Source organism: Rhyacophila brunnea, unplaced genomic scaffold (genome assembly GCF_057557595.1).
Source record: "Rhyacophila brunnea isolate RB1 unplaced genomic scaffold, BYU_Rbru_1.0 scaffold_14, whole genome shotgun sequence".
Classification (NCBI taxonomy): domain Eukaryota; kingdom Metazoa; phylum Arthropoda; class Insecta; order Trichoptera; family Rhyacophilidae; genus Rhyacophila; species Rhyacophila brunnea.
The window spans coordinates 41,590,759-41,613,152 of record NW_028232796.1 but is presented as its reverse complement, the minus strand read 5'-3'; the positions used below and the strand labels follow the sequence as shown (position 1 = coordinate 41,613,152).

Sequence of the window (22,394 nt, the reverse complement as noted above, 5' to 3'; positions counted from 1 at the left end):
TGAGAATCTGAGAAACTCCGAGATCCCTTTTACCTACCTAGGAACCTCTTCCGACCAAAAATGCTTACCGAAGAATTCAAGAATTTCATTTTAAACCAGTCAAGGGATTTTTTTACGTTTTTCAAGCAATTTTTTTCCAAGTTCTCCAAATCTTATTATATTGCGAAATTATAGTACTTTGCACCAATTTATCGAAAGGAAATATCGAAATTGTAGTACTTACTTTTTTACGTCATATTTTTTCCGATATTCAAAATTATAGTATTTTGGGCGTACTATATCTGTTTTATATCGTACATAGTACGCGGACCAAAATTATAGTACAAATACTATAATTATGGTACGGTTGGCAACACTGTGCGCAGTACATAAACCGGAAACAGTTTGAGATTAATAAGATCATAGATAACAATATGTGGCTCTATGTTACGAACGTGCTCCCTGGATAAACGTCAGATTTTTATACTCAATACTTGAAAGCATCTAAGCGAGATTTTTTGAGCATAGACAATCATCGAAAAAATCGCTATTATATGGCGAAAACGCTATTATAAGCGTAGACAATAAGTAAAAATATAAAAATAATTTACAATGTAAGTATAAAATTCAAACATTTTAAATTAACAAAATTCGCCGTTTTCAAAAATCAGTATAGCATAATAGAGTTCGCCAATGCATTTCATAAAATTTAAATAATTATAAAGTAACCTAAAACATTCGTGCACACACCAAAGCGAATTATTCGCCAATCAAGCTCGTATTGGCTTACGGGAAAGAGCACGCGACGTTCAGATTTCGGAAGGGAATTAAGTTATTATCTTACAAAGTTCAATATGGAGCGCTGCGATTGTTTGACGTTTCGGTATCGAGCATTCAAATAATATATCAATAATTTTATATTATCATTGATACAATTATTTGCTCCGACACTGCCATCCATTCGCATTTACCACGTCAAAATAGCCCGAAAAAAGCACCCGCATCGATATGGAAGGTCCGGTCAAAAGAGTCTCAAAAAATAGCCAAATATATGACAAATTGATGGCTTTCATTGTATCTTTTGATCCCCTGCGTGAATAAATGTCACGTTTCGTCGCTATAGGATTTGTTTCCCGAATATCCATTTTTGTCGAAATCGACATTTTAATGCAGTTCAATTTCTTTTATCGAACTCTACCGAAATCATTTATAAAAAAAAAAAAAATTTTTATCTAGGAACAGAGATATTTTTTTGAAAAACCCGAATACGCCATGTTAAGTTACAATTACTCCATGTTGTTCTCCCGAATGTCCAACTATTCGTACCTGAATATCCAAGTTAATTTCGGTCGAAATAAATCTCTGGCTGAGTTTTTATTTCCCGAATATGACTTTTAGCCAATCAAACCGCGCTGACGCCGTGCATCTCGCTCCCACATTCACGCTGTCTAGCTCTAAAACAATCACGCCCACTTTCATATTTTTCGGCCGTCTGGAATCCTCTTTCAAATTTCGTCTTATTGATATTGTTTTTAAAGTTACTATTATTTTAATAGTGAATTCATCTAATTTGAAGAGATCGTTTATAGCTGATACATCACCAGTTTGCCCTGAACTTATAGTAAAGTTATAGAAGTGAGTATTTTAACCTAAATAACTGCATTTTGTTTTGATAAATGACACAAAATCCCAACGGTTATATGAATTCTACAGTATGACCCGGCAACTACTATGACGTAAAAAATAATTATTATTTCAAATTATTATTAATCAAACATTGTTTGTCTTTATTTTACTTTTAATCTAGGCATTTCTATGAAAATAAAGGCGATGCTATGATTTATTTTTGAATGCGCTGATAGTTAATTTAATTTAATATGTATGTTAGTAACTATTTATTTGGTGAATATTATATACTTAGGATATTGATACCTACCTAATATTAGCAGCCAATGGTAATTAATTTATAGATGCTATTATTTTGTGTTGTCATTCCAATAGTAAATATATAATATTTATTTGGTGGTTTGTAATAAGTTTAATTGTTAATTATAGAAATATATAGGTATAATAATATACAGATATATATACATAGTTTTTTTTTTTTTTTTTGAAAAAGTATTAATATAAAATTGTTAGCAAGTACGAGTAAGTACCATCATAAAATATTGGAGAAATCCGTGACGTCGGTTAGTAATTGAAGTAGTAGATACCTACTTTTATTTAATAAACAAAAACCGATCGCCAATAGTCGCTTGATTTTGAAGAATACTGATGAGCAGGTATTAACAGGCCAATAGTTAAAGTTTGTCGTCATAAGTATGTCACCTCGTAGCATAGTGGATAATTCGTGGACTTGGTCGTAAACCCAGGAGATGCAGGGACGATTCCTGCCGGGTGTCTTACTTTTTTCAAAAAGATTTTTTCTATTGGTTTTAATATATTTTCTCAGAAGTGATTTTCAAAATTATGTATGTTCAATAATTAGAATGGTACATTCTTAAATCTTTTGAATTATTCGTTGAATAAAAAAAAAGATTATTAAAAACTATTTTATTACTTATTACGAAAAAAACCGAAAAAAGCGAATGCCGCATGTTATTATTACCGACGAACTTGGGTTATTACGATCATTAGGTATTTAAATAGTAAAAGTAATCATTACCAATTATCGTGTAAATAAATATAACATTTGAGGTGCGTACGTTTTAACCACTCAGTAATCCGTGGGCCGTGCAGCAATACGCTACGGTCTTAAGTCCCGAACGTCCATGATTTGTCCCGAATATCCATTATTCTGAGAGAGCGCTAAAAATTTCCCGAATATCCACAACGAGTACTTGTAAATAAAACGCATTTTCTGTGCATTTACTGATTTATACCAGTATATTATTCTTGGAATCTATTCTAAGATAATGTTGCAATCATACAGTGTAGAAAGAATGATTGATACATCTACTGATATTTCAATATACGACAATGAAATTTGTTTTTCGTCTCCTGAAAAATTGACATTTGGTCTATTCGGGAAACAAATCCTATAGCGACGGTTTGTTCATTAACAACAGGTAAGTAGAGAGCATTACAGCGGCATAGGCTTATTTTGAGACTCTTTTGACCGGACCTTCCGTACCGATGGCGGGTGCTTTTTTTGGGATATTTTGACGGGGTACTTGGTGAATATTCGCGTTGGTTTGTGCGAGCCTAACCTTCACATAAAAACTCTCTAAATAGATAAGTAGGTATGCGAAAATAAGGAACATTTTTCAAAATAACGTTATAGAAAACAATATTTGATGTATAAAATTGAGCCGTGTTAACTAAACGACATTGTTATAATTTCTTCAATGGCTTTTATTTACTCTTTGATTAGTGATTGTTCTTATAAGATTGTAATATTTATATCCATAATCAGTATTCCGTATTAACGCATTACCGAGAAAATTAAGATTAAAAAAAATACGAGGTTAGTTTGGTATAATATTTAATATGAAAGATAACACGCTTCATGCATATTTATGATATGTATATTATGCCGAAAGGTAAGTTTTAAGTAGGAAAAGTGGCATTTTAATGAAAACCAGTGACGTTTAATTTCAATCAGTGTGAGCCGTTTTATCGAGGCTATTTGACCGGGCCATTTGTTTGTGGAAGCGAAATAATAAATATCATAAACTGGAGCCTGTTTTATTTATTATACATTTAATTAAATGAATATAAATTAAATACGGAATACTGACTATGGATAAATATTATTATCTTATAAAAACAATCACTAATCAAAGTGTAAATAAGAACAATTCAAGCCATTTTCACTCGTATTTCTTATTTTATTGATTAAATTTGAGTCGAAATTATCTGAAATAATAACAATATCGTTTAGTTATGTAACACGGAAAATTTTTATACAAAAAATATTGTTATCTATAACGTTATTTTGAAAAATGTTCCTTATTTTCGCATACTTAAGCCTCAATTACATTGAGCTTCTTTACGAGTTGTTTGTTGGCGAATTTATAATCTGCCTGTAAATTCGCCAATAAACAGCTCGTAAAGAAGCTCAATGTAATTGAGGCTTTACCTACCTTTTCAGAGCGTTTTTAGACGAAGGTTTAAGCACGAGTGTCTATGTGTCAAAGATTACTTTATAATTATTAAAATTTTATGAAATGCATTGGCGAACTCTAATATACTATACTGATTTTTGAAAACGGCGAATTTTATTAGGTAATTGAAAATGTTTGAATTTTATTCGTTGTAAAAGATTTTTATATTTGTTCTTATTGTCTACGCTTATAATAGCGCCTAAGCCATATAATAGCAATTTTTCCGATGATTGTCTATGCTCAAAAAGTGACGCTTAGATGCTTTCAAGTATTGACTATAGAAATCTGACGTTTATCCAGGGAGTACGGTCGTAACATAGAGCCCAATATGTTGTTAATAAATAATAGATACTAAATTGTTGCCAACCGTGCTATAATTATTATTGTGTCTGTGCTGTAATCTCGGTCCGCGTCAGTGCTCGGAATGGACCAGAACGCACCGGAGCGCCACTGCGGTTCGTGAAATTCTAAAAAATACCGTTCCGGCTCGTGGATTTATTTAAAATTACGTTCCGTTTCGTTAAATTGGCATAGTATTGCATGAATGTCTCTTTTAAAGTTTTTCTCAAAATTAAATATTAACGAAGTCACGTTATGCCGGGCGCGTAAGGGTTAAAAATAAAATTTATGACATCCCTAAATTTCTTTCAATCTTATTATTTTGAGTGTCGGTATGTCCATGCCTAAATGCATTGTCTGAATAAGAAACAACAAGCTGCAAATTACCTACTTTGGGGTTTGAAAGGGTGTAAATTACTTTATCACACAAAAAATGTACCTTGCTGACATTATTTGAAAACTCTTAAAACCACATTACACTACACTACAATAAGCATTTAAGTGGCAACAGGACTCCTTGATTCAATATCATCTCAACAATTGACTCGTGTTAAAAAAAAGTTTATGACGTGTCGTACCAACCCCTATTTTTACAATGAGTAATGAATGAATGCACCATTATGCCATTTTCCCACAAAAATGTTTTTGGGCGAAAACTATTGAATAGCGTTCCACAAAGAGTTTAGAGTTTATTTAGGGACGTTCTTATTGTATTACAATTACATACATAGTTATAGCTTGCGACTTTAAAATGAATAGAATTGATATGTAGAGAACTTTTAGCTATTTATTTTTGTTTGCAAATAGGAATACCCTCTGTCATATCCATGATCATTGGGCCTCTCCCGATAGATAAAATTAATTATTAGGTATAACCATGTCTCCTGACCTCCTAGTCAACAATGGGTGGACGTACGTCCATTATTCCTTGATTAGCTGTCAAAAATATTCAACTTGTACTTAGCACGTAAGAAGTATTTCATTTAATTAATAATAAGGAGTATGTGAGGGAAGGGTGGCAACACTGCTAGTGGGTCTATGGTCGCGAAAAAAAACAGTTGACATCCGGCTTCCTCAATTCAGAGCGACGCGTAGAATTTGAGAAAAGAAATACCCATTTAGTCATTAATTTTTTGTGAATCCCGAGTCCCACCAACTTCCCGAGCTAGCCACCAGGAGGGCGATTCCCGACTGAAGCAATATGAAGCACAAGTGACCAGTTGCGCAAACATTTACACAACATACTTCAACTGTAGCATCGTCGCTATAGGATTTGTTTCCCGAATATACCAAATGTCAATTTTACAGGAGACGAAAAACAAATTTCATTGTCGTATATTTTAATATCAGTAGATGTATCAATCATTCTTTCTACACTGTATGATTGCAACATTATCTAAGAATAGATTCCAAGAATAATAAACTGGTATAAATCATTAAATGCACAGAAAATGCGTTTTATTTACAAGTACTCACTGTGGATATTCGGGAAATTTTTAGCGCTCTCTCAGAATAATGGATATTCGGGACAAAACATGGACGTTCGGGATTTAAGACCGTAGCGTATTGCTGCACGGCCCACAGATTACTGAGTGGTCAAAAAGTACGCGCCTCAAATGTTATATTTATTTACACGATAATTGTTAATAATTACCTCTACTATTTAAATACTTAATGATCGTAATTACCCAAGTTTGTATGTAATAATAACATGCGGCAATCGCTTTTTCGATTTTTTTTTCGGATTAAGTAATTAAATAGTTTTTAAGTAATTAACTATTTTTTTATTGAACGAATAATTCACAAGATTTAAGAATGTACCATTTTAATAATTGAATATACTTACATAATTTTTTAAATCACTTCTGAGAAAATATATTATAAGGTATCTACTACTTCAATTACTAACCGACGTCACGGTCATTTCTCCAATATTTTATGATGGTACTTACTCGTACTTGCTAACAATTTTATATTAATACTTTTTCCAAAAAAAAAAAAAAAACTATTTATATATATATCCGTATATTATTATATCTATATATTTCTATAATTGACAATTAAACTTATTACAAACCACCAAATAAATATTATATATTTACCATTGTAAGGAATAACAACACAAAATAATAGCATGTATAAATTAATTACCATTAGCTGCTAATATTAGGTAGGTATCAATATCCTTAGTATATAATATCCACCAAATAAATAGTTACTAACATACATATTAAATTAAATTAACTATCAGCGCATTCAAAAATAAATAATAGCATCGCCTTTATTTTCATAGAAATACCTAGATTAAAAGTAAAATAAAGACAAACAATGTTTGATTAAAAATAATTTGAAATAATAATTATTTTTTACGTCATAGTAGTTGCCGGGTCATACTGTAGAATTCATATAACCGTTGGGATTTTGTGTCATTTATCAAAACAAAATGCAGTTATTTAGGTAAAAATACTCACTTCCACAACTCTACTGTAAGTTCAGGGCGAACTAGAGATGTATCAGCTATGAATGATCTCTTCAAATTTGATGAATTCACTATTAAAACAATAGTAATGTTAAAAACAATATCAATAAGACGAAATTTGAAAGAAGTCTCCGGACGGCCAAAAAATATGAAAGTGGGCGTGATTGTTTTAGAGCTAGACAGCATGAATGTGGAAGCGAGATGCACGGCGTGAGCGCGGTTTGATTGGCTAAAGTCATATTCGGGAAATAAACACTCAGCCAGAGATATATTTCGACCGAAATTAACTTGGATATTCAGGTACGAATAGTTGGACATTCGGGAGAACACCACGGAGTAATTGTAACTTAACATGGCGTATTCGGGTTTTTTAAAAAAATATCTCTGTTCCTAGATAAAAATATATTTGTTTTATAAATGATTTCGGTAGAGTTCGATAAAAGAAATTGAACTGCATTAAAATGTCGATTTCGACAAAAATGGATATTCGGGAAACAAATCCTATAGCGACGGCATATTAAAAGTCAACCGCTGGGTGTCACTAGGCCAGGCTTTGGTAGTACACATACTTTGACGGTAGGGGCGCTCGCAACTCTCCGTTTGACATAATAAACGTCAGATTTTGTATCGTACGTAATATTGGAGAAAGCTGTTGATCTATTGTTTTACATTTACCACTTATTACCACATATTACCGCTAAAATTATTATTTCGTGTTTCAATTCTCATTTAAGGATGTATTTATTGTGATTTTGTAATACAGAAACACACATGTTTGTTTGCAAAATACAACGGAAATTCCGTGTTGTAATCTTGTTGTAATATTGTTATATTGGAGACGTAACTAGCGTGTTTAAAGATTAATTGGTTACGTACTTCAACAATGAATGATTTAATCATACAACGTTAACGGTAAGTACTGATTAAATATGAAGTCATTACCAAAATGGATAAAAATGTTATTTAATTTCATGACATTGACAATAGTGCCGTCTTGACATGTTTACTTTCTATCTTACTCTAACGCATGGACATGAGGTATAAGCATGTTGAATGCTTTCTCACTCGCACTTATATGCCGTTTACCCGTTTCACTCGAAGCTCTGTACACATAATATCTCCTGTAAAACTAAAAATTTTACGAGCTTCAGTTGAAGCGGTTCGGTGACGTTTTTTGCACTGCTTCATTCAGTAATCGCCGTCCAGATGTCGCGATTTACTGGCGCGTTTATAATAATATTATTGTACGTACGTACGAAGTAGGTAAAAGGTTCCCGCGCAGTATTTAAAAATACTAGGTATATTATTATTTCATACGTTATGAGGTAAATGCTCCGTTGTGTGATGCGTGAATCAATCAAAATATCGATTAGAGTAATATTGTAATCATTAAATTAGGTACAGCCATCTCACCATACGAATACGATTTTATAATTATTTTCCATTTCAAAATTAAACAATTATTTTAAACTAAATAATTTTAAATTAAGTCAGTAACATAATACATAAGAAATACCTACTTATACTTACTATTATTTTTGACGTTGAATGTCTTTCAAATCAGTCCCATTTGGAGTGCAATTCTGGAGTTGAGGTGTACAAAAGTAGCAAATTTTTAACACAAATGATATCCCGTTGGAAAATTAATGATCCATGCCTAGTATTTATAAAAATGATACAGCGCGTATATAAGAATAATGTGGGATGACACTAAAATACTTACATCAGTTACGATTTATTGAAGTTACGAGTGACAAACGTGGTAACTATGTCGGCATATATGAAGTGTAATTAGGTACAATAAAAATCGAAAAAGGTGTGTAGGTACCTATTGCCTTTTGCATCATCATACCAGAGGCTTGAAATTTGTAACTTTAGCAACAAAAAAATGCTGTCCGTGAATGTAATCGTCGTTCAGCATACGCCTACCTCCACCACGAAGCCTATTGCAGATTTTTTTCAATACCATGAAAAGAAAAATGCATGTCTTTATTTGCACTCCCTAATTTTATTATCACCGGCCGCCACTGGGTACAAACTGGTATTTTATAAAATTTGTATTTATTCTTCTCTGTATATGTGTACATTAAATTTAATGTTTTTCTAATACTGCATGTATTTTTTTAACACTATTTTAGCACTATTTCTTTATTTTTTTAAAAATATTTTATGCTTGTCTTGAATTTGTAATTTGTATAATTTGCTATACCCACAGTGACGTCCCGTGGGGGTAGGCAGATTGAGCGTCGCTTGGGGGCGGCAGATACTCGAAGGGCGGCAAATCGAGGAATATCATTTGGTATTATATAGAAATAGCTACCTAAACTTAGTTATATTATAACCAGAGCTTTGGAGATGCTTTGTTCCGGATGCTTTTTTTATTATTATCCAGTCGGTACTCGCAGCGATTTTAGTATGATGTCACCACGCTCCGCTAGAGATTTTTTTATTTTATTTTTGACTGCTCGGTTTCGTATACAAATGCTAATAAACTTGGCGCCTATACACATTATGAATATTTTTATAAATGTAAAACATCACAAACGAATAATAAATCAGTCATAATAATATAATGTCATTTACTCAGATTAAAGAGTTCCTTTCATAACAGTGGTAGGTATACTGCGCAAAAACCAATAATTATGTCGCGCCATAGTTATTAAAAGAAAATAATATTATATATTATAATATCAACGTTGGTAACGAAACAAGGAGAATTTATGGTAGAGATTTATAGGTAGGTAGGTACATACCGTATTTTTTAATTTATCCAAATATTTTTGCCAGTCATTCGCGAGATTAGTACCTATTGCAAATAGATACCTATTCATAATGATTATTCATCCTTATTGACATTTGACATAATCAATTAGTATTCGTGCATATAATAGGTATTTACGTTAAGTACCAGCTAATTGTAATAAAAATGTACACTAGTAGGTATCTACCTAGATTATATCATATTTATCGTGCTGTGAATACAATACTGTGCAATACCTTCTTTTAAGTCGTTTTTTTGTAAACATATTTTTTGCTGATAATAGTGTGGATTTGTAGTTTATTTCAATCATCAACGATTGACCATTAATTAATAGTGTATTTATGATTAAATTTAGGTTTATAAAAAATAATAAGGAAAATTATTTTGTTTACAATGTTGTAGGGTACAATAATAGCATAGAAAAAATGGTGTGAAAATAATACACCTGCGTAGGTATTACTAAATGATACAAACCAAATGTGTCAGACATATTAACCAAATGGCATCTCAGATTCTGGTGATTTGGGTAAGTGTCTAACTAATATTATATTTATTCGCTTATTTATTTATCGATATCTAAATTTAATTTTGTATGTTTCAGCTTAGTGGTAGGTGTATATTTTATTAGTAATGTATCCAAACCATGGCCCCCACAAGGGGGGGGGCTGACAGGGCTCTAACCTAGGGCTCGGGCTCGATAAGTGAGATAAACACTTATCACAAATTTGCTCTAATAGCAAAAAATTCGCCTGCGGCGCTATTTTCCTTCAATAATGATATTATTTAAAATTATGTGGTTACACAATACAATTTATAATTGTGTAGCGATACTCAAAAACTCCACAATTCAAGTGTATGTATTAAAATATACAAAAAAACACTAAATATACACATCAATTTTAACGCGTACACCATTTGGAAAACATTACTGTAGAGCGTCACACTGATTTTATCCTTAGCGATAGGTAGGGGGGGCAAAGATCCTAACATGGGGCCCGCTTCAGGATGAGGGGGCCATGCTTCATACAACACATTTCTTAGATATTGGAGTAATGAAAGGATGATAAAAAAATGGGGCGGCATTTTGACGCTGCCTAGGGGCGGCATTTTGTCTAGGGACGTCACTGTATACCCATGTACATACATGTTTAAATTGAATCTTTAGGGTAGTATGTGGATATATATTATAATTTGTAATTAAGTTTATAATAATTAATGTTTGTAACCAATTAATTGACAAACTAAACTATACCAAATAAGACAGTAATATAAGATATAAGTAGTGACGAGTGGTGTAATGCAGATCATGTACTGTTTATGGGTGTTAGATATAGGAAGAATAAAGAATAATACAATTTTTGACTGTATACTTCGTTGACACAAGATTTTTTCGCCTGCGGCGCTATCAATCTCTGCCCACCTGCCCTATATATACATACACATAAGAAGTTTAAAGTCTATTGTTGCATTTGTACATCCAAAGTACGTACGTATATAAGTACCTTTGCAATGTATTATCGTATAGGTACCTATTTAAATCAATATTCTTATATTATTTACAGTTTTCAAATTAATGACAAGAAGAATTTAAAGTACTCTACTGTAAAATGGCAAAAACTCAGTTAAGCCTGTTCTGTTCCAAGGGTACCTATGAAATTTTGAATACCTATCGGAAAAAATGCATTTTTATTTCTAAGATTTAAATTAAAGTCTTAATTCCTTACTTATAGAGGAAAATTTGCCAAGCCGTAGAGAAAATTTGGAAAAGCTGTTAATAAAAATCTCTCGACTTTGATTTGAAACTTAATTTCTTAATTTCGCTGGTATTTTTTGGCCGTAACAGCATAAAAAATGGCCTCGCCTCGAAATTTCTGAAATTCCCTGTTATTTTTGGTGTGGGAAGTAGGTAAGGCTTCGAACCTTTATTTTTATTCGTTCCGGTTCGAATAAAAAAAAATACATCGGTTTGGTTCCGGTTTTTATTTTGTTTTGTTTGTTTTATCGAAATACCTACTATAATTTCTTCGATCGGTGACAGAAAGATGATTATGTTTTAGATGTGGTCTATGGTCAGCATCACTATAGTATATTAGTCTATGGTCAGCATCAGTTATCTATCTATGATTGTTTTGACGTCTAAAAGTTTCAAGAGAAGTTTTTGTGGTGCAAACATAATACTTATATTATTATCCTATGAAAGAGATCACCCTTCCACTTTTTTGTTCTATTAAATTTCATAATTTTATGGAAAACGAACTAATACAATGAATGATGTCTGTCGTATATGTCTAGAAACAGGGGCTTCAGTTCCTCTATTTCAGTCAGTTATAAATGACGTTTCATCACAAATGTTTCATAAACTTTTGATTTGTACTTCAGTGCAAGTCAGTACTTGAATATAAATATCAATCCATATTATAATTCGCGGAGTATTATGCTAATTTGATAAAGTTTTGTGGTTAACTTTCAGGTGTCCGACAATGGTTCAATGCCGACTGCACTATGTGCGGTCTGTGCAGACAGATTGGAAGATGCCTACCAATTGCGAGAGCAAGCTCAAAGGACTGACGCAGGCTTGAGACATCAATTGGCCCTTCAAATTGGTAATAACGTTGTAATCGAACTCGAGACTTCTCGATTGGCATGCACGCACACTGCCGACTGAAATTCCAGCCACCGAGAGAGTACCAATTTTGCTGGTACTTCTAAACTACACGTCTGCGAATGAAAAGCAAAACAAAATTTTCACTCTTGTCGTGTGTGGTCGTACGCAATACACTCATTTTTACAACGTTTTTATTAGGTGGTATTCTTATTTGTCCGGTGGTTGTTTGTCCGGTACAAATCTTGCAATCGATTTTTAATTAACTTCCCGACTAGCTAGACATTTGAAACTTTTAGAATATATCAGAACACGATGCCAATGCATTTTTTTAAATACTTTTAGCCATCTTTAAGTAGAATTAAATTCATTTTCAGTTAATTCTGTTTTGTATGAAAAGTTATTTCGGAAGAAATCCGTAATCCAATCTACTATTATTAGTTGCTAGGAAATTATTAATATATACGTGCGTTACTATGGAAATCAGTATGAGTGTCAAAATGACATTCCAGTATTATTTCTATCAAATTCAATTTTTTTTGATCGTTTAAGCTAGTCAAGTCAAGTTTATGATTCAACAGAAAATTTAAAAACGTATATAAAAAGTTCTTTTTATCTTGTAAAGCGTCAATTACATTGAGCTTTTTTACGAGCTGTTTATTGGCGAATTTAAAAGCGGGCGATACAGCTACTGCGATTTGATGATTACACACAAAACTTTCCATTCGCCGAGAAGCCACAAGCCAGCGAGTATTTTGACGGAACGTAGTTCATTTTTTGTACCGGGAGGTCGCTACGCTCTACTGCGCAGACAGTGTTGCCAACTAAAATTTTCAAAATTCAGTAGATTTTTTGATAGATCTACTGAAATTTCAGTAGACATGGCAACACTGTCAGCGCAGACGCAGATCATAGACAATAGATACGTAAAAAAGCATAGATAATAATATAGACAAGCTAGCGAGTTGATATCGTAACAATATGTGAATATTATTGTGTTCTGTGTTTGGGTTCTAGCGCTAAAAAATGAAGTGGAACGTAAATAATATTGTGGATTTCTTAACGTCTACCAGCAGTGCCCTGTGCTATGGAATATAAAAGACAAAAACTATTGCAATACAAATTTAAAAGATGAAATTTTCAAACGTCTTTTTAGTGAACTTAATGAAAAGCAGTTAATTGGGGGAATGGATACGAAACAATTGAAGGCAAAAATTAAATCTATTAAAGATGTATATAGACTTGAATTAAACAAAGTTTAACGATGGAAATTATTTGAATGAAGTTTTGGCAACAAGAAACAGCAAATCAAATTTGGTGAGTAAAATATTATTTATTTTAATGTCTATTTATTTACAGATCATTATAAATGCATTATTAATCAGAGTCCAACTTTCTTCCATTGCCAAGGCAGGGGATGTTCTTCTGTGAAGTATGTAGCATATGTTCGTCTGACTTCCTCAGCAGCACGTCTGTAATTATTGCTGCCTAGATTATTAATAGGCTGCAGAATATTGGCACTTTCCCTCCAGAGCCCAGGTGTTATATTCCCAGTGTTTAAATCCTCTCTATCCACTGCTTGTTGTGGAGCAATCTTTCGTAACCAGTTATGAAGACTGCAAGCAGCCCAAATAACTTTATCAATAGTTTCCGGTTTCAGCTCAATCGGTCTTAAAAATATTCTAAATCGCCATGCAAGTATGCCAAAAGCATTCTCTACGACCCGTCTGGCACGGGAAAGACGATAATTGAATATTTTTTCAACATCACTGAGACCAGTTCTACTGTACGGTTTCAGCAGATTTTCTCTTAAAGGGAAAGCATCATCTCCAATAATAACCCCGTATTCAGGCATCCCAAGAGTATGGCTTTCCATTGCAATGTTCTGAGTGCTATCTCTGAATATTGCACTGTCACTTGCTCGGCCATTTCCACCTACGTCGATGTAAGTAAAGCAGTAATCGGCATCAACCATAGCAAATAATATGATACTATAGGTTTTTTTGTAATTGAAGCAGGCTGAACCGGAACATGGAGGTCTTTTAATGGTGACGTGTTTCCCGTCGATGGCTCCAAAACATTTAGGAAAATTCCAACGCTGGAAGAATTTCTTTTCGGTTTCTTTCCATTCATCAACTGTTTTAGGTACCTGTAAACAATAAAAGTAATAAATTAAATTAAATTAAAGTAATATTTTAAATAAATTGAAATCAGTAACAGATTTGTATTACTTCTAGGATCTGTCACAAAACAGCCAAGAAACAGTGCCAGATGAGGGCAGTGTAAGCTGTAGGGAATCTGTTGAGTCCGACAACGACAACTGCCCAGAAAAACGCTGCAAGAACAAGTCGCCTGCAAAAATGAGACCACCAGCGACGCCAATGAAAACGGTTAAAAAACGACCAGCATCCGAAAAATATCCTTCTGAAATATCAGAAGCGATTCACCAATTAGACCAAATTGCACAGAATGCATCTGAGGAGAAACCGTTTGACATTTTCGGAAAGTTTGTTGCATCTGAGCTTCGTCAGCTACCACAGCGACAAGCCATCTTACTACAGCAGGAACTTCAAAACTCTATCATTCGTTCTAAGCTATCCTCTTTGGAGCATGTCGTTTATTTAAGCCCACAACAAGTTGTCGATAGTGCATTTTCACCATCTTCTAACCATACACTTGCTTCGCATTCTGTCTCTTCAAACGAGGATAATGACGTTTTAAGACAGGCTATGTTTAATACATTTGGGGCAAGTATGCAGTATGCAGTAATACTATATATTGTAACTTCACTTTCATGAAATATATTCTTACAAGAAAAACTGCTGTTAATAATTATTCGTAGTAAACTAATTTTCACTCACCTCAATAAATGGTTGAAGGGCTCGAGAAATCGCCGTAAGCACTTGGGGCAAAAACTTCGATATTGTTGGTTCCGGAATTCGAAACAGGTATTCCAGAGACTTGAATGAATCACCAGTTGCTAAATAACGTAGTGTAACTTCCAGTTTTGTGACTTCTGGGATTGCCATCCTCATTTTCGTATCTTGTTTTTTGAGCATTCCATCTACCATTTGTAGTAAATCATCAAAATGAGTACAGTTTAATCTCAAAATATTTCGATAAGCCACATGATCTTCGTCTTTCAACTCTTTCAGTAAATTGCTCGATGCACCATATTTCTCACGTCTTTCTATCCATGATTTTACCCACAATCTTCTGTGCCTCAATTTCTGCTTTTCTTTCCTTTCTAATTCCATTTTGATAGCATGAGCTAAAATAACGACTCCCGCGCGAATTACTTCCCTCGACATTTTGAAAAGGTACTACTGATTGTATATAATAATTATATAATACTGTATGTAATGTATTGTATTCAACTGCTTGTAGTTATTTAAAATTAGCAAAAATGCTTGCCGAACAATGTTTCCATTAAACGTCAAAACGGTAAATTTCAAAATGAGTAGTTCGTTTTTCCCGCCACCATCGCTCTACTGCGCAGACGCAGTAGGCCCACACGCCGGCGTGTAGCGTGTAAAGTTGACCGGCTTTCAACTTTTCTCGGTAGATTACACTGGGCGACTTTACAGGCAGATTATAAATTCGCCAATAAACAGCTCGTAAAAAAGCTCAATGTAATTGACGCTTAATTATTATTGTTATTGTCAACAATAATTAATCAAGCTGGTTTGACACCATGATGAAAGGATGCATTGGAAAATGATTTTGGAACAATAAGAACACATCTATCTATATTCTATTTAGATTTATTTATATTAAAATTATTTAGTGTTTAATTTTGAAATGTAAAATAATTATAAAATCGTATTTGTATGGTGAGATGGCTGTACGTAACTTAATTATCACAATATTACTCTAATCGATATGTTGATTGATTCAATATTAATATGGCACATCAAACAACAGAGCATTTACCTCATAACGTCATAACGTATGAAATAATATACCTAGTATTTTTAAATACTGCGCGGGAACCTTTTACCTACTTCATACGTACGTACAATAATATTATTATAAACGCGCCAGTCAATCGCGACATCTATCGGTTATACTTGAAGCACTAGGAGGGAGGACATTGCTCAAAGCAAGGTAAAAATTGTACGTTCAGTGAGGTTACATTTCGGTAGCATGCAAAAAAATCGTCTACGGTCGGGCACTCGGGTAGTACAGGTCGTCTTTCGAACATTCAACAAATACTATGAAAGACGTACATGTATACACATCTCCAGCTCAGCGGCTGGTTAAAAATATGCCAGAAATACTTACGTGGATGCGCTTAGCGGACGGGCGACAAATTAAAGATATTTTACAATAATTAATTATTAGAATAAATGTAGTTATTTGAATACGTACATATTATTAGATAATAATTTGGGAGATCAGTGCACATTTGCTCCTATACAAGAGCCGTATATGTTTTAAAGAAAAGCTAAATAAGACTCAATTGAGACTTCATTGCTAAAAAAAAAAAAAAAAATCATTAAAAGTGGATACGTATAATCAATGTTTTGAAAAGAGGTAACTCAGGACGTTTTTTGTCTAATAAATATGGCGTCAGCACCTCAACGATGTCGGATATAAAAAAAACAAAGTGAAGAAATTTCACAGTTTATGAATTGTAGTGTCCGAGGATGGCAGCTTAGAGCGGAAAGTTATGAAATAATCACAAATTATAAAGTCATTTCATTAGTATCATCTATGACCAAAGTTGAATTTAACGATCGTTTTCTAAAGCAATTTATATCATTTTCCGTAGCTGTGCCAATGATGATTTTTATGATAACCGTATTTTGCAATTCTGTTACTGGTACCTTTAATACCTCAAATACTCTTGAATTGAATTCCTTCTTAATGTAGTTTTGTTTACTATTCTTCTAGAGTCAATAGACAACTGTGAAAATGAGAAGTTTTCTTCAAACGACAAAACGCATAATAATCTGAAATCACTTCTGAGAGAAACTATCGACAAAATATTGAAAAGTGAAACAGTGACGTGCGCGACCGCGGGCAATCTCAAAATCACAAAAGTCTGTAAGAACCGATCGAAGGAATCTCCATCGATAGTGAGATCCGCAGGACATTGGCGAGCCGATGACGGGCTGACAGGAAGTGCGCGCTCATCTAAAGTCTATAAAATAGTGATCGGCGGAGTGAACGATTCCCCGACTAATTTCAAATCCCATCCGAAGGAGGTTAAACGCCAGCGTAAGAAGTTTGAATGCCGCGAGTGTCTGCAAGTTCTTTTTAACTTTCGCACCTACAGAAAGCACATGAAAGTTGACCATCCCAGTATCGAGTGAGTTTTGCAGATATTTTTTTTATTTCATGGTTTTGTTAATGTTCTGTTGACGGTTACAAGTAAATTGTACATAAAACATTTCACCGTGGCACAGTTCGCCGTGAGCTTTCTAATCGGAAAGAGATGACCGCATACTATACGGTCTCCAATTCTATTAGATTCAATATGAACATTAATTCAAATTTCATAGCTGATTTTGGCAAAATTCATGAATTTAAGAATGAAAACCTAACCTAATCTAACCTAACAAATCGAGTGCTTAAAGTCAGACAACGTTATCTACAAAAAAGTGTTTTTTTTTTTTTTTGAGATAACGTTATTTTACATTTACGGCTAGATAATAGTCAAACAGCGTTATGTCAATCTTTTCTTATTAAATCGTCAGTAAAGTTTAATGCTAAATACATTAGTTACCCTTGTTTTCATATTTTTTAAAAACTATCCCTATAAATTTTAACATCATCATAAGCAAGATAAATGTACAATACACAATAAATTATAAAATATTAACATTAGGTTTTAAATAAACATTTCCCTTGTTAAGTTACAAGAATCTAAATCTAAAATAACGATTTTTGGCTCTCCTGTAAAGTTGCACTTTTGTAGATAGTGTTGTTTGACACTAAGCCCTCGAAATAATCCAGTATATCGGCTTTTTTCAAAATTGTGACAAAACACTTAAAAAGGCTGACTTTACATTGCAACAACAGGAACCATATTGAATTGTATTAAATAATATTTCAACAAAAAGATTTTAAGAAAATACATAACTATCGATTGTTCTGAATATGTGTTTTTCGACACCAATCTTGACAAGCAGTCATATTTTATTTAATGAGTCCCTTCATCTACAAAATACAATAAAATTCTCTCGCCAGTCAGCATAGTTAAAAATGTGACATCATGTTATTGTCGAAAGAACGTAGTAGCTAACATGTTATTTTTGTATAAATTATATTCAAATATTTGCAAATAGAACGATTTAAGGAACGTATCCATAATATTTACGTTGATAATCAATTTGTATTCAATATCAGTCTATTTCCAATGAATTTAAACGAGATTTAAATAAAAAAAATCTATTTTTTATCAATCCTCCAAAAATTCAGCTACTGTGCTTTTTGCTGTGTCGAATTTAGTGAAGGCGAGTTCTGCAATATAAAAGTTCATGTGACAACCCTAATTGCTCATAATATTTTTGATGACTGTTCAGTGGGTGCATGCTTTTGGTACAAATATACATGGATTAAATTGCGAGAAACGAGTGATGACTTATGAATAGCAATGATGCACATTGAGTGATGTCTTAGAAAATGGAAGGAGGGCAGCTCATATGCATGGTGTTAGAGAAGCCACCGCTGGTAAGGACTACTAGTTAAAATCGTCGTAATTAAGTAGGATGCCCGTAGCTAAATTCTAACAGCACACTGGCGCGAACCCAGCAGATACAGGTTCAAGTCCCATCGGGTGTCATATTTTTTTATACAAAATGATTTTTTCTAGTGTGTTTATGCATGATATGTTTTCAAAAAACTTGGTACATTTGCCTGTTACTTGCTCACAGTTTGATGTGAAAGTGCATTTGGTAGATCTGTCCAATGGGGTTCGTATATCCCATCATCCGTTTTCTTCCATCCCCATCTGCGATGTTCCTCTGGCCCCACACATGGCCCCATCATCGAGTCACATCACCGATCGTCGGTGACTTTCGGTGATGTGACAAATTCTTAGTCCTATCCGGATTCACTATGTTTAAACTGATAACTGTATGTGTTTTTTGTATTCCTATTTTCAGAAGAAAGGGTGCCACATATATCTGTGATTTCTGTGGTATAGGTCGCCCGACTATCACTGAACTTCGAATCCATATACGCATGCATACAGGTTTGCATAGTAAATTTTCATTGGCGGAGGCAGTAGTATGTGTTACCTTTTTGAGATAACCGAGTGGCGTGTGGATGAAATTTAATAGAAACTGGACACGAGTGTTCTCTTTGGTTACAATACCTATGAATTGAAACGATCGTGCTCGCAAGGATTTAATAATACCTTATATTCCACATACGGATTATTTTTATATTTAACATTTCAAAGATAAATATGAGACCCTTTACATAGTCTGGGTTATCTCTAGTTAAGGTCATTGGCCATTTGTTAAACCCGCTGAGTCGTCGCTCTGGAATCAAATTCACATTGGAAAACAATCTGTATATTTGAACCAACCACTGGATTTAAACCCGTGACACGTAGCTTTGTAAAACTTGATGAAATAAGTAAAAGCAGTCAATCTAAAGAATATGGATTTCAGATCAAAACCAATTTTCAAATTGATTCAAATTATATATAACCAAATAGAAAAACTTTTACACTAGTCTGTGTGAAGTGAAATTTTGACCTATTATTCAGCCTTAAATGGATGTGTATTCGTATATATTTGTATATTTATCTTTCCAGGTGAGAGACCGTACAAGTGCACAGTCTGTGGAAACGGATTTATAAACAGTGGTAATCTGAAACGACACATGAACAATAGACATATCAAGGTAATTAACGTTGGTATACGATGTCTATTCAATGAGTATGTGACCTTTTTTTCCCCACGATTCAAATAAAGCATAGGAGATTTTTTCCCATATGCAGAGTCAGTCAGTCTGTGAGTTAGTAAGTGACAGCGCCCGTCAGATTTTTAATTCACGCGAAAATTATGACATGCTTGGCGATACCCAAGCGGAAACCGTTGGAAAGAATCAGCAGGCTTTTAATGACGATACCATAAGTATCGGACAAATTAAGAAGTAGTACAACTTCTTCAAAGATGGCCGCACATCAGTGGAGATGACCGAAACGACAAGGTCATTGACCGTGTTTGCACCATTACCGATGGTTACTACCTGGACGTCCTTCATTGTCTTCGTGACGCCGTGTGGTGGAGGAGACCAGATCTGCTGGGAGCAAAAATACCAACCGCTTCATGACAAGGCACCCGCTCATTTATCACTTTTTCCCATCTACCCTTGTAAATGTGGAGTATATCGATTTTCTTGACAGTTTCCTAAGTGCACCGCATGATGTGCACGATTCCTGGATGAAGGATGAATGATCAAGAGTAATCAATAACAACTTTACTGCTATGAACAAGCAAAAATTCATATCATATAAAAATAAATATTCAAAGCAATTTGGTTGAATAAAACTATCGCCCTCCTAACTACCATCACCGATGGTAGGTTAGTTCTGCACCTTGGGAAAGCGAACAACTGATGCTCTCGATTTCTTAAATAGTCATCAAAGACACGCAGCTCAACACTATCAAGAATGGCATACTGGCTTTTCATTTACACCAAACATAAGTTGGAAAAAATACGTAACCATCTAAAGATCTCTTTTCAATAAATTTTTGCATTGCATTCTAAGTCTATTATGTTATCGATGATTGAATTCTTTTGTGTTTAGGAGAAGCGTTACCAATGTAAGCTGTGTCTGAAGGGCTTTGCCGATCCATCCACCCTCTGTACTCACAACAGGAGCGTACACAAGCGAGACTTTAAATTTCCTTGCGGGATCTGCGGCAAAGGCTTTTTAAGCAACTACAAGCGTCAAAGACATCTCCTGTCGCATGCTAACGCAAAACCGTTCAGTTGCAAAATCTGCGGTAGCACCTACACTCGCTTAGGAAATTTGAAAGACCACGTGAGGAGGACTCATGTCGATATTTCAACAGACCATTGTGACAATTATTGCGAGAAAATAATCCTTTAAATATCAATCATATTGAATCCTCTGTGAAAGTGTCGACTACTTTTTCAAGTAAAACATTCCTGATAGTTGTCACATAGTATATGAGTACTTCGCCAGCAAAAGATACATATATGAATAAAAAAAATAACAGAAACAAATGATGAATCTACTGTTTCCTTTAGTCCAGCGCCATGGCCCTACACCGCTCGCCGTGTCCGAAAGAGTGAGACAGGGTGACGGTCGTCCGAGACAAGAATGAGAAGGGAAGAATCCGTATTTTTACAATAGATAGGATTACCCTCTTGGATGGCACCCAGGGTACGTGATGTGCCTTACAACTGCTGAATGAAAATCTGCAATGGAGTGTCAGCGTCAACGCATGCAGCACCGCACACGGCTTTGGTTTTAGCTGTATTTATATGCATATCATAGACTAGCATAGTGTATTCACCTGTCATAATGTGACAGGTGATAACGAAAACCAGAATTCTAGCAATACAATTCGTCAGTAGCGAAGGGTGGAGGTAGGCGTTAAGATCCGGCATAAATAGGGCACACTAAACTTTGTCAGTCAAACGTATTTGTTTTCATTGAACTAAGACTACAATGTTTAGAGTGTTTACTAGTTTTTAAAATTCAATTAAACCCTGATTAATAAGGGGCCAAGTGTGTACAAGATTTTTTGTGTTTTCCTTCAAAGTAGCAGCTATGAAAATTATTATTGTATTGCATTTTAAAATGAAAACGATATTATTTTACATCTTGCTTATACATACTTGCAAACATGATATAAAAATATTGTCTCCCTCTTTCACATTGCATTGTCGGAAAATAAAGAATCAACATTGAACGCATGTATTTTTTTTTGTTGTTGATAATTATGTTATTAAAGATTGATTTTTAAAAAATAAGACATTTGATAAAATACACAGATTTTTAAAACACGTATAAAACATCAAAAATAATTTAAATGTCAGCTATTTCCACGCTACGCCCACGGTGGCCGCGCGGCATAAGCGTTGGACTATAAAGCCGTGGGTCCCAGGTTCGAATCCTGGGTCTGGCAAGTACAC

General features: G+C 34.0%; 1 protein-coding gene across 2 annotated transcripts; it reads left to right on the top strand.

Annotated features, from left to right (window-relative positions):
* The first annotated feature begins 11,752 nt into the window (after positions 1 to 11,752).
* On the top strand, positions 11,753 to 22,349 carry LOC147075989 (uncharacterized). Of its 2 annotated transcripts, none has more exons than XM_085942327.1 (6): positions 11,753 to 11,827; positions 12,135 to 12,267; positions 17,163 to 17,580; positions 19,379 to 19,467; positions 20,038 to 20,126; positions 21,037 to 22,349. In XM_085942327.1, exons 2-6 carry the CDS (start codon positions 12,153 to 12,155, stop codon positions 21,340 to 21,342), a joined length of 1,017 nt encoding a protein of 338 aa, XP_085798453.1. In that variant the 5' UTR covers positions 11,753 to 11,827; positions 12,135 to 12,152; the 3' UTR covers positions 21,343 to 22,349. The 2 variants fall into 2 exon arrangements, with proteins under 2 accessions (XP_085798453.1, XP_085798452.1); XM_085942326.1 differs by having other exon boundaries at positions 11,769 to 12,048.
* Positions 22,350 to 22,394: the final 45 nt, after the last annotated feature.